This window comes from Odocoileus virginianus, unplaced genomic scaffold (assembly GCF_023699985.2).
Source record: "Odocoileus virginianus isolate 20LAN1187 ecotype Illinois unplaced genomic scaffold, Ovbor_1.2 Unplaced_Scaffold_32, whole genome shotgun sequence".
NCBI classification, from domain to species: domain Eukaryota; kingdom Metazoa; phylum Chordata; class Mammalia; order Artiodactyla; family Cervidae; genus Odocoileus; species Odocoileus virginianus.
Genome location: NW_027224294.1, coordinates 141,853 through 154,604, shown reverse-complemented (window position 1 = coordinate 154,604; position 12,752 = coordinate 141,853). Strand labels below are relative to the sequence as shown.

Genomic DNA, 12,752 nt, shown 5'->3' with positions numbered 1-12,752 from the left:
GATGATCTTTTTTGCAGATATATTTGCTTTCATGGGTATCAAGAAAAGTGGGATGTGATAGGTTCAAGGAATGAAATTCAAGATGTTTATTTTCAAAAGAAGTGGAGTTCCACTTGTGTGAAAGATGTTTAGAGTAAAACAGAGCAACTCAATAATTGAAGAGACTGATACTCTGTACATGTGGTAGCATCTTGAAGAGCTAACTAGGTGTAATTTCCATAGGGCTTTTCCTATTGATATCCCATAGTATTAACATTTATTTTGGGGAAAAAAATGTCATTATGGCCAATTTAATTTAGGTAATTTTGACTTATTTATTTTATTCACAAAATACCATTCAGTGCACCAGTGGGCCACAGAGTTATAGGAGCTGGGGTATTCAGCACAATAATAAAAAGGTTGTGTTTGTGTGACACTTAAATTCCAGTGAGCATAGATGGATAATAAGCAAGTAAATGGTTAACTTGAAATATAATTTTGTTAGTAATGAGTAAGATGAAAACATTTAATGAAAGGGTTATGCAGGATAGAATAATTGGATGGAGATTCATGTAGTTGTTTGAAGTACAGCTAGAATTTCAATTTGGTCTGAGTAAATAACCACATTATGCTTTCTCCTTTTTGAAAAATAAGTAGGTTATCTAAAAATGTGCGTTTGATGTGGGAAAAATGCCTCTCCCAATAAGGTAAAAAATAGTTCCTTGGGGGACAAACATTTCTCACTGTTTCTAAGTATAATGCAGAGATATACACAACTCACATAGATATAACTACTTTCAAGGGACATATGATTAAGGAAACAGAATATCTAAGAAACACCTTTAGGGGCCAATAGTGGACAACGATTGAGGGATATTGTCTTAGCTTATGTCTGCATGCTCAGGTAAGACCATGGAATAACTATAATGTTAGTAAAGTGCATCGAAGCACAGATGTTGGCCCATCATCTATGAGGATCATCTTCAGTAAAACTGAGAGAGTCCTTCGTCTTAGAAGATTTCCCAAAGTCAGTGATCAACTCCATTAATGAACCAGTTGTAATCTGTGATACATTTTCCACAATAGGAAAAAAAAAAATGAAGGCTCTAACTCCAAACATTTCTAGATATAAAGCTTGCCATGGGGCTTCCCTCATAGTTCAGTTGGTAAAGAATCTGCCTGCAGTGCAGGAGACCTGGGTTTAATCCCTGGGTTGGGAAGATCCCCTGGAGAAGGAAATGGCAACCCACTCCAGTATTCTTTCCTGGAGAATCCCATGGACAGAGGAGCCTGGCAGGCTACAGTCCATGGGATTGCAAGAGTCAGACATGACTTAGTGACTAAACCATTACCACCACTGTTATACATGCATGCTAAGTGGCTTTAGTCATGTCAAACTCTGGGATCTTCTGGGCCCAGGGATTGAACCCACATCTCTATGTCTCCTGCATTGGCAGGTGGGTTCTTTACCACTAGCGCCAACTGGGAAGCCCACCATTATGCACTGATAAAGAATTTATTTATTTTTTCTGGGTGGTGGATATTTTCAAACCCATTATAATGACAACTGCCCTGAACTTAGATGTGACACAATATTAATAGTAATTTTGAAAGATATAGAGACTACCAAATAAAGGAATAGAATATTTCAGTCCTGGTACTAGCTAGGTGGCCAAGAACAAGTTCTATTGACTTTTCTTCACCTATATTATCAGGCAGATGAATCATTGTACGGCCATTTTACTGAAGAAGAGATCTTAGTTGTGGAGAAATTGATTGAATGAATAATACCTTGAGTTGGCTTTATGTTTGTGGGGCATCTGCTTGGCCTGGCTCCAGTGAACCTCTGCCCCTAGGAAAAGTGAATCATTGCAGGACTGGATGGAAATTCACTTCCATGGTGATTCGTGCCTTAGTCAACAGAGACACAGTCTCAAAGGGATGCAGTTCAAAGGATGGAAGTCTGAACACTTTGAAATTCTGTGCCATTGGAAAATGACATCTTGATCTCTTTTAGCTCAAGTCTGCTACCCAAAGGAGAACATCTTAGTAATGATGCTTCTTCTAAGGTGTGGGCTGGAAACTGTTTACAAATTAAATTCAAATATAGCTAAGTGACAGGTACAGATCCATCATTTTATACAATGGCCTAGCTGACTGTCTTTCTGGTAACCTTTTCTATGTAGATGAAATATGAATTTCATCTACTGCAACCACAAGGGTGTTTTTCTGTTTAAATCTTTGGACACTTAGACCATCTGTTTTAATATTTCTTGAAAATCATTAGAAACTGTCATCCTATTGAAATAACTCCCACTAAGTGATTGGATGATACCTAGGATAATAAGTGAAGGCTATTTGCAGGATGAAGTGAGACTGAAAGACACATGGTCATGGTTTAGTTTAACAGATGTAAGTTTAGACATAGGAAAAATTGAAGGCAGAAGCAGAGAGGGTGACAGAGTATAAGATCATTGGATAGCATCACCGATTCAGTGGACATGAATTTGGGCGAACTCTGGGAGATGTTGAGATATAGCGAAGCCTGGCATGCTACAGTCCATGGGGTCATGAAAAGTCACACACGACTTGGTGACTAAACAGTAGCAGAAGGAAGCAGGAAGCCCAGAGTTTATAGGAATGGAAAATAATCATGATGACTATTTGGGTAGTGTTCTCCACATATTCTCATGCCTGTTTGATTCTTATGAAAGTGTTGTGAGGCAAGGCATAAAATTCTTGGAGGGGTTGAGAAGGGAGTGATTAGTAGCCTGAGCTATGAGTTTAGGCACATAGCCACCAAAGGCTTTGTTCTCTGAGCCTTATCCACTTCATTAAACAATCAAGATAATGCTAGTTGCTATTTCATATGTGTTTTGTGGGACTTAAAAACTAAAAATCTTAAAGATCTTATCACAGTCTTGCAAACAACTCCCTGACACATACTGACTTTAACTACCATTGCATTGTTTTATTTTATTTCGGATTTGTATTTTGCATGATCAGTAAATAACCTGACTGCAGTGGAGAGCTGAATCCTGAAACCCAAGGCCTTTCCCACTGCATAAAATAGACTGAGGTGTGTTCAGAATTAAGAGACAGGCTTGACTGAGTGGGAGGGAATCTTAGAAAAAGATGTGGTTGACTATCATGGGGGAGGGTCTTGAATCTTAGGGAAGTTGAGATGTGAACTAGTAGGCAATGGAAATTTGTGATGGATTCATTGATTCATAGTTTGGTTTTGTATTGTTGTTGATATATAGATGTTTATTTATTCTGATATTAATTTCTTAACAGATATATTTGTAAATATTTTATCCAATTTCATGGGCTGCTGTTGGCCTCTATTAATAGTGTCTTTGATGCAAAAAAATTAAAATTTGATAAAGTACAGTTTACTATTTTTCCTTTCTTACCTGTGTTTTTTGTGTCATACTCAAGAAGTCATCACTAAATGCAGAGTTATGAACTTCTTCTATGTTTTCTACTAAGTTTTGCACCTCCTGCATTGGCAGATAGATTATTTACCACCAGGTCCACCTGGGAAGCCCACTATTTTAAGTTTTTTTGATGAATTTGGATTTCTTTTTTGCATATGGTGGAAGGTAAGGGTTCAATTTCACTCCTTTGTGAATATAAGGCTGTCATAGCACCATTTGATGAACAGGATGTCCTTTCCTGTTTGAATGCTTAGGCCACCCTTGCTGAAAATCATTGGACACATATACACAGGTTTATTTCTAGGTTTTCTATTTTATTTCATTGAAGCCTAGGTAGCTCAGTGGTAAAGAATCCGCCTGCTAATGCAGGAGTTGCAGGAGACAGGTTTGATTCCTGAGTCAGGAAGATCCTCTGGAGGAAGAAATGACAACCCACTCTAGTATTCTTGCCTGGAAAATTCACTGGACAGAGGAACCTCATGGGCTACAGTCCATGGGGGAGGCAAAGAGCTGGACATGACTGAGCAACTGACCATGAAAACAATGTTATTTTTCATTCCAGTTTTATTGAAATATAACTGTCATAGAGCACTGTATAAGTTTAAAGATGTATAGCACAATGTTTTAACATATATATATATATATATATATATATATATATATATATATATATCATGAAATGATGATTACAATGGGATTAGTAAACATCCATCAACTCATATAGATATAAACTTAAAAATAAATAGAAATAAAATTTCCCTTTTATGAGAACTTTAAAAATCAACCTTCGTATATAACATAGAACGATGCTAACTATATTTTTCATGTTGTATATTACATACCTGGTACTTAGATATCTTATAACTGGGAGTTTGTACCTTTTGACTGCCTCCATCCAGTTCCCTTTCCCCTCTCCTATTTTCTTTGGTAACCAGAAATCTGAGCTCTTTTTCTGAGTTTGTCTATTATCTTCTGAAGTATAATTGACCTTCAACACACAAAAATGTGACTATTGACTATGTTCCCCACACGTCATATCATGGCTCATTTATTTCATACCTGAAAGTTCGTTTCTCTTATCTCATTCATCCATTTCTCTCTACAGCCACTCCCAGCCCCTCAAGCAGCTATTTATTCTATTACTTTGTTTCTGTTCATTTGTTTTTTGAATTCCTCATGTAAGTAAAATCATATATTTCTCTTTCTCTACTTTGTTGCACTTATTAACGGTTTAATACTACATTGGAGCAAATGGCAATATTTTATTTTTATTGTGGCAATATTTCTTTATATATAAAATTTCATTGCACACACCTACATACCTATGTTCTCTTGATGGGTACTTAGGTTGCTTCCACAATGTTTCTTTTGGGAAAAAAATGCTCCAGTGAACTTGAGGGTGCATGTCTTTTCTAATTAACATTTTCCATTCTTTAAGATAAATATTCAGGAGTGGAATTGATTGAATGTGTGGTAGGTCCACTGTTGTGTAGCTCTGGGTAACAAAACAGGTGACTTTGGAGTCCCAGGGTACTAGGGCCAGTGTTGGTCAACTGGTGGGTGGAACCCCACCATCTTGGTCATGCCACACTATATATCTTTCTCTTTATGTCAATACCATTCTCTCTTGACTACAGTAGCTTTACAGTATATTTCAGAATCAGAAAGCATAATAATTTTGGTTATTTGCAATCTCTTGTGATTTTATATAAATATCAGGATGGATTTTCCTCTGTTTGCCATAACATTTTGATAGAGATTACATTGAATATGTAGATCAGTTTGGATAGTGTTGACATCTTAATAATAAATAATCTAGCTTGTAATTTTTATTTATTTATTTTTTAAATTTTTTTAATTTATTTTTATTTACAAAAAACAATGTCATTTATAACATTGTTCACCAACATTTTGTAATTTTCAGTGCATAAGACTTTTGCTGCTTGATTAAGTTTACTCAATTATTTTATTTTCTTTGATGCTATTACAGATGGGAATTTTTTTCTTAATTTCTCCTTTGTGTTCTTTATTGAAAATATAGAAATTCAGCATCCTTTCATGATTAAAAAAAAAAAGAAAAACAAAACACCTCTAGTGCAAATTAGTCACAAAAAGATACCTGAACATAATAAAGGCTGAATAGGGCCAATGCACAGGTCACAGGATACTCAGCACTGAAAGATTATAAGCTTTTCTATTAAAATGTAAATCAAGACAACAGTACATGTACCACTTCTTTGCAACATAAGTACTCCAATGAACATTCCTATTAAACTGTTAGAGATTTCTACATATATATCAGGTCATCTTTGAAATGAGATAACTTTTACTTAATTAATTTTTACTTAATTTTGCTCTCTGTAACAGTGCTCCCACTGGCAGCCACTTTCTGCCCTTTCAATCACCTTTTAGGAAAGGACTTCAATGATTACTTTATTCATAGTAGAATTGTCCCTCCTACTTCTGCCCTCTATTTTTTGCCTAAGAAGCACTTAATAAGACTACAACTACTTTTTTAAATTGAGACTGGTGATAATCTCAAAATGATTCTAAAGATATTTTTTCTCCATGGACATCTTTCTGATACTAGTTCTGTGATGTGATTTAGTAGTATCTTTGCATAAATATGTACTTTTAAATTTTAGTGGGAAATGACACTGAATTTAATTAAGCAAGAATCAGTCTGGGATTGATTTTGATTCTAATGATGTTAGAAGGGAGAAAATGTCCAATAATCTTTACACCTACAGGGAAAAATTATACCCTTTTAGGCCCTTTCTTAGACTTGTGTTTTTCTGCATGCTCAGTTGCTCAGTCATGTTCGACTCCTTGTTTAGCCCATGGACGGTAACCTGCTAGGCTCTTCCGTCCATAGAATTTTTCAGGCAAGAATATTGGAGTTGCCATTCCCTTCTCCAGGGATCTTCCCAACCAAGAGACTGAAACCGAGTCTCTTGCATGTCCTGCAATAGCAGGTGGATTCTTTGTCATGGAACCACCTGGGAAGCCCTTGGTAGGCTTAAAGTGGCATTGATTAAAAAAAAGAGAGAGAAGAGAGAGAGAATACAGGAATGTCTTTCAAAATCTTAAGTCAAGTGGTCTGGTCACACTAACATGACAGAATAAGAAAGAGTGAACAATTGAATGCTATTATAATATCTTGAAATTAGTAGGAAAAGAAGCTACTTGAGATGCACTTTCCTGGAAAATGGGTAATTGCTGTCTTATTTATTTAAATATAGGATTTGCTGCTCTTTTTGATAAATTATCCTAACATGACAAGCTTTAGTGTTTTCATGGTCACCATGGAATTTCTCTTAAACAATATTTAGTGCAAATTAAAGTGCTTCCCTGGTGGTTCAGATGGTAAAGTATCTGCCTGCAGTGCAGGAGACCCAAGTTCAGTCCCTGGGTGTGGAAGATGCCCTAGAGAAGGGAATGGCTACCCAGTATTCTTGCCCAGAGAATCCTATAAACAGAGTACTTACAAAGAGAGGAGCCTGTAGGACTGCAGTCCATGCAAAATTTGGACACAATTGAGCAACTAAGCACAAGTGCAAATAAAAATATTTCTCTGAATAATCAGAAGATTCCACTGAGAAAATGGACAGTTGAATAAGATATTTACTCAAGCAATGATGCAGTCTTTTGCCCTCTGTGTTCATACTGGATTAAAGAAGAGTTGCAAGTCTTTGTAGGTAACTTACGAGCAACTCAGATTGTGAACAAGCCTTCATCAGGAAAGACTCTTAGAAGATTGTGGGAATTAGGTTTCACAAGACTATTACCATCTTTATAATGTAAGATATTAAATCATTTTGAAACAATTCAAACTTGTATTCAAATCCTACCTTTGTTACATAAAAATATGTGTTCTTGGTCAATTAATGAGATGTTCTCAGCCTCAATGATTTCAAGTAAAAATGAGGATTAGCATTCTTACTTAATGTGATACATTAAACTGTGGGTGTGTGATTGGAATCTACTGTGGAAGTTTTGAACTTTTTTTTTTTTTTTTTTTTTTTTTTTTTTTTTTTATTTTATTTTTTTTATTTTTATTAGTTGGAGGCTAATTACTTTACATCATTACAGTAGTTTTTGTTATACATTGATATGAATTAGCCATGGATTTACATGTATTCCCCATCCCAGTCCCCCCTCCCACCTCCCTCTCCACCCGATCCCTCTGGGTCTTCCCAGTGCACCAGGCCCGAGCACTTGTCTCATGTACCCAACCTGAGCTGGTTATCCGTTTCACCCTAGATAATACACATGTTTCAATGCTGTTCTCCTGAAACATCCCACCCTCGCCTTCTCCCAGAGTCCACAAGTCTGTTCCATACATCTGAGTCTCTTTTTCTGTTTTGCATATAGGGTTATCGTTACCATCTTTCTAAAGTCCATATATATGTGTTAGTATACTGTAATGGTCTTTATCTTTCTGGCTTACTTCGCTCTGTATAATGGGCTCCAGTTTCATCCATCTCATTAGAAGTGATTCAAATGAATTCTTTTTAATGGCTGAGTAATATTCCATGGTGTATATGTACCACAGCTTCCTCATCCATTCGTCTGCTGATGGGCATCTGGGTTGCTTCCATGTCCTGGCTATTATAAACAGTGCTGCGATGAACATTGGGGTGCATGTGGCTCAAAAAATGGGCCAAAGAACTCAACAGACATTTCTCCAAGGAAGACATACAGATGGCTAACAAACACATGAAAAGATGCTCAACATCACTCATTATCAGAGAAATGCAAATCAAAACCACAATGAGGTACCATTATACGCCAGTCAGGATGGCTGCTATCCAAAAGTCTACAAGCAATAAATGCTGGAGAGGGTGTGGAGAAAAGGGAACCCTCTTACACTGTTGGTGGGAATGCAAATTAGTACAGCCACTATGAGTTTGAACTTTTGAGATATATAATTAGAACAAGATTTAAAGAGTGTAATTTGTGGTACTTGAAGAGCATAACATCTTGAAAGGGAGAATATAAGTAGAGAGACTTGTCAAAATTCTGTTGTATAAGCAGTGGGCCAGGAAAAAGTGGAGATTGAGGTGTGGGAAAAGAACAAATAAATGATATATTTTGAAAGTACAGACAACAGATTTTGTTAAAGTTGTCCATAAGTAATCTGAAAGCAATGAGAAAGCAATGAGGAGGAAACTGTAACTTTCGTGTCTGATGAATCACAGTGTAGAGGGTACCACTTACTGGGACGGCACACCAGTGCTTCTCGGTGCTGATTCACAGTGTTGTGCTGGTTTCAGGTGTGCAGCAAAGCGCACCAACGGCTCTCCTCCTCTTGCCCTCAGTCTTTCCCAGCATCAGGGTCTTTTCAATAAGTCAGCTCTTCACATCAGGTATTGGAGCTTCACCTTCAGCATCAGTCCTTCCAAGGAATATTCAGGGCTGATTTCCTTTAGGATTGACTGGTTTGATCTCCTTGCAGTCCAAGAGACTCTGGAGAGTCTTTTCCAGAGCCACAATTTAAAGGTTTCAATTCTTTGGTGTTCATCCTTCTTTACAGTCCAATTATCACATTCATACACCTGGGGCGCTCATCTTTCAGTGTCATATCTTTTTGCTTTTCCATACTGTTCATTGTGTTCTCAAGGCAAGAATGCTGAAGTGGTTTGCCATTGCTTTCTCCAGTACTTTATAATATTATATATAAAATTATATACAAAATAAGTGTAGTATATTACCTCTCAATCTATCTATCCATATATCTCTCTACCTACACTGTATAAATCTTTTGAAATGTATTGCAGTGAGGCAATGCCATAGGAATTGTTTACTTTGGTGTCTGACTAATGAATACTTTCAGATGAATGAAATAATAGTTCCACAATTTTTTTTTTTATCCCCACTTCCCTACTAGCACCAATTTTATCAACTTGCCTTTCTGAAACTATGTGACAAACTATGTGAAAAAAAATTATCTGCATTTGAAACAGGTTTTGAATGACTTGTTCTGATATCAACATCCATCGTTTTCTGGAAATCAAGTCAGATATAATCTTCAATGAAAGAGTTTAAATTTAAATAGGTTCACATATTTAGTAGGTCATAATTTATAATCAAGGAAGTTTTTAGATATTTTACTTCTGTCTAGACTGGGCTTTTCCATCTTGGTGAAATGACCTAAATTTTTTTTTTTTTTTTAATAGCTTTTCCCCTAGAGGACAGGTTTCTCCAAGTCCTGTTCCACATGATGATTATCCTGGTGGCATCTCTGGAGGTAAAGAAAGTACTATAAAAGTTGTGATTATGGTTTCCCAAGGAACTTAATTAGTCCAAAATTATCCCTGGAGAAACATCAATAATATGTGTGACTTTTCAAATGTAGATAAGGTGTTTATGTACTTTTCCCCTCTCTTCACTTGTCAGACTTTTATGAATTTAAACAGTAGATTCAAATCATAATCAAGTACACATATGAAATTATTCTCCATCCTTCAGGAAAATCAAAGTTCAACAATGAAGAGAAAACACTAAAACTGGTTCAGAATCAAAATACTATAAATGTTAGTTCACTATTTTACTTTGATTGATATAAAATACATAGAGCAACATTTTTATGTAAATAATTCATACATAATTTCCAGTTTTCTCTCCAATGAAAATGCTGATTTATCATTGGTGTTTAGGAAAAATCCTGATAACTATGAACATTCTGAGTCTCTCTTCACAACTGGGTCAGAGTTCTTTAGGTAACAAGACATTCATATTCATGTTGAAAATCCAAATAGTTTGAAAGGTAATGTCTTTCTGAAATATTGAGATGAATTATATTTTCTGCAAACATGGAAAGAGTTGGTCACATGGAAAGGTAAATGATAATGAACTTATCTGACATTTTGTGTTCACAGAGTTGGCAACAGTTATGATGGGAAAAGGAGAAAGCATCAGAGCCCAGAACATGGATTACATGAATATCATCTTATGCAGGTAAACTGGAATTGCACTTACCCATAAGATTATGCCTTAGACTTTCCATTTTGCAAGAGTACATTGGTGGTGTGAGAATTCAGTCTTTTAAGAGTTTTCCTTTGTGATTTTCATAATCAGCCATATTAGGAATCTTTTGTGATGACTAAAATATATTAATATTCATTCTATTTTGTAATACTCTTCTTAGATATCTTCATGTTTTTATTCTCTGAAATAAAATTTCCTTCCATAACATTAAGTTTTAATAGAAATTAATTTCAAGTGTAATTATTTGGGAATATTTTCATGAACAGATATTTATAAATTTGATGTTAGATTCATTTACTATATTCTCGAGACATTCTTTGTTAAACTGTTCAAAATTAAAAGATGATGTAGCATCTGTAAATGCTGATTCAGTAACTTTCAAGAACCCAAGGTAAAATTTCTACTTTTCTGTTCACAGGTGAGTTTCAGCGTCTGATTGTATGTTTGTTGGTCATTTGGATGTATTCCTCCTTTAAATATTTTTATATTTCATTTATAATTTTATTTATAAATTGCTTATAGATATTTGTCTATTTTAGAAATTTATTCTATGCATACTCCGTAAAACATACATTATTTTTCAAGCTATTAATACTTTTTTCAGTTGATGTTATTGGATCTTTCCCTAAATCCAAAACAGAAATATCAAACTGTCAAATATACCAATTTGAAATTTCAGTGATTGGTTAAGAAGATTCTTCCACTCCAGGAATAGAGACAGTCATCTCCTTAATGAATTGAATATAAAATAAAGAAAATATTGCTTTACATTTTTAACTAAAACTTTATTTAGTTTTTATTTTATATAACATATTAGCTATGTTTGCAATTTCATTAGCTTCCAAATGGAAAGCTAGTTGTGGCACCTATTTTATTTAATACTGTGTCCTTTTCCCCATGTATATAAATCTCAGTTATTTGCCACTTTGTAAGATTTTTGAGGTCAAGACAATGTTTTAATCAACCTTATAATATCTGACAGTACTGCATCATAATAAACCTTAAGGCTCATTGTTTGAATGAATAAACAATTTAACTTAAGACTTCAGAAATCCTCTAGTAATAATTATATTTGAAGGTAATTTTGGCCCAAATTTTGAAATAAGACCTACAGAGGAACCTATGGAACAAAGGAATAATGTAACTGAATTTGTTCTCTTGGGGCTCACGCAGAGTGTCCAGGGTCAGAGAACATTATTTGTTGTCTTCTTGCTCATCTACCTGGTGACAATGATGGGCAACCTACTCATTGTCCTGACTGTTGTGTTCAGTCCAACTCTGCATGTCCCTATGTACTTCTTTCTTGGCTACTTATCATTTCTTGATGGTGTTTATTCTACAACAGTCACTCCAAATATGATTATAGACTTGCTGTGTGAAAAGAAAACCATTTCCTTCCAAGCTTGCATGATCCAACTTTTCATAGGGCACTTATTTGGTGGTGCTGATATAATACTCCTGGTGGTCATGGCCTATGACCGCTACGTGGCCATCTGCAAACCCTTGCATTATTTGACCATCATGAATAAGCAGGTTTGTATTCTGTTGCTGCTACTTACTTTGGTTGGTGGGTTTCTGCATGGGGTACTTCATCCTCTCTTTGTTTACAACCTTCGCTATTGTGGCCCCAATGTCATTGACCATTTCATCTGTGACATGTACCCCTTGATAAAACTTGCCTGCACTGACACTTACATTACTGTCCTCACAGTGCTGGCCAATGATGGGGCAATCGCCTTGGTCATCTTTACGCTCTTACTCATCTCCTATGGGGTCATTCTGCGCTCCCTAAAAAATGTTAGTCAGGAAGGGAGGCACAAAGCCTTGTCCACCTGTAGCTCTCACATCACTGTGGTCGTCCTCTTCTTTGTGCCCTCTATTTTCATATATGTGAGACCCCCCTGTACCTTACCTATTGATAAATACTTGACTGTGTTTTATACCATTATCACCCCTATGCTGAACCCTCTAATCTATACTCTGAGAAATGGTGAAATGAAAAATGCCATGAAAAAGCTCTGGATCAGAAAAAGAAAGTGAGGCAGCAGGGAAACATACTATCTATTTTCAAAGAAGAACTGCTCTTTCCAGGAAAGTCTTGTATGATTATTTAACTGTATTAAACTTCTACTCAGAATCAATAACCTGGGTATTTTGAAAATATTTATGATTTGAATACTTAATGATCAAAATACAAATTTTAAGAATTTCATCATTTAGTACTTCAAAGTATATATTTTGTTCTAAAAGTAATTTTAAGATTATCATAATTTCTTATGAAATTATGTATAGTATGGGGGTGTAACATTGTCTATCTGGGGACTATAGATTTTTGGTCTCTAT

The 12,752-nt window shown here is 35.5% G+C and overlaps 1 protein-coding gene across 1 annotated transcript; it reads left to right on the top strand.

The window, feature by feature from the left end:
* Positions 1-11,522: 11,522 nt before the first annotated feature.
* On the top strand, positions 11,523-12,449 carry LOC110151779 (olfactory receptor 4A15-like). The gene has a single exon (XM_020915191.2). The coding sequence runs from the start codon at positions 11,532-11,534 to the stop codon at positions 12,447-12,449; it is 918 nt and encodes a 305-aa protein (XP_020770850.2). The 5' UTR covers positions 11,523-11,531.
* The last annotated feature ends 303 nt before the right edge of the window (positions 12,450-12,752 follow it).

Excerpts from the sequence above, each read along its gene's own strand:
- LOC110151779 (XM_020915191.2), top strand. The coding sequence starts at position 11,532 with ATGGAACAAAGGAATAATGTAACTGAATTTGTTCTCTTGGGGCTCACG.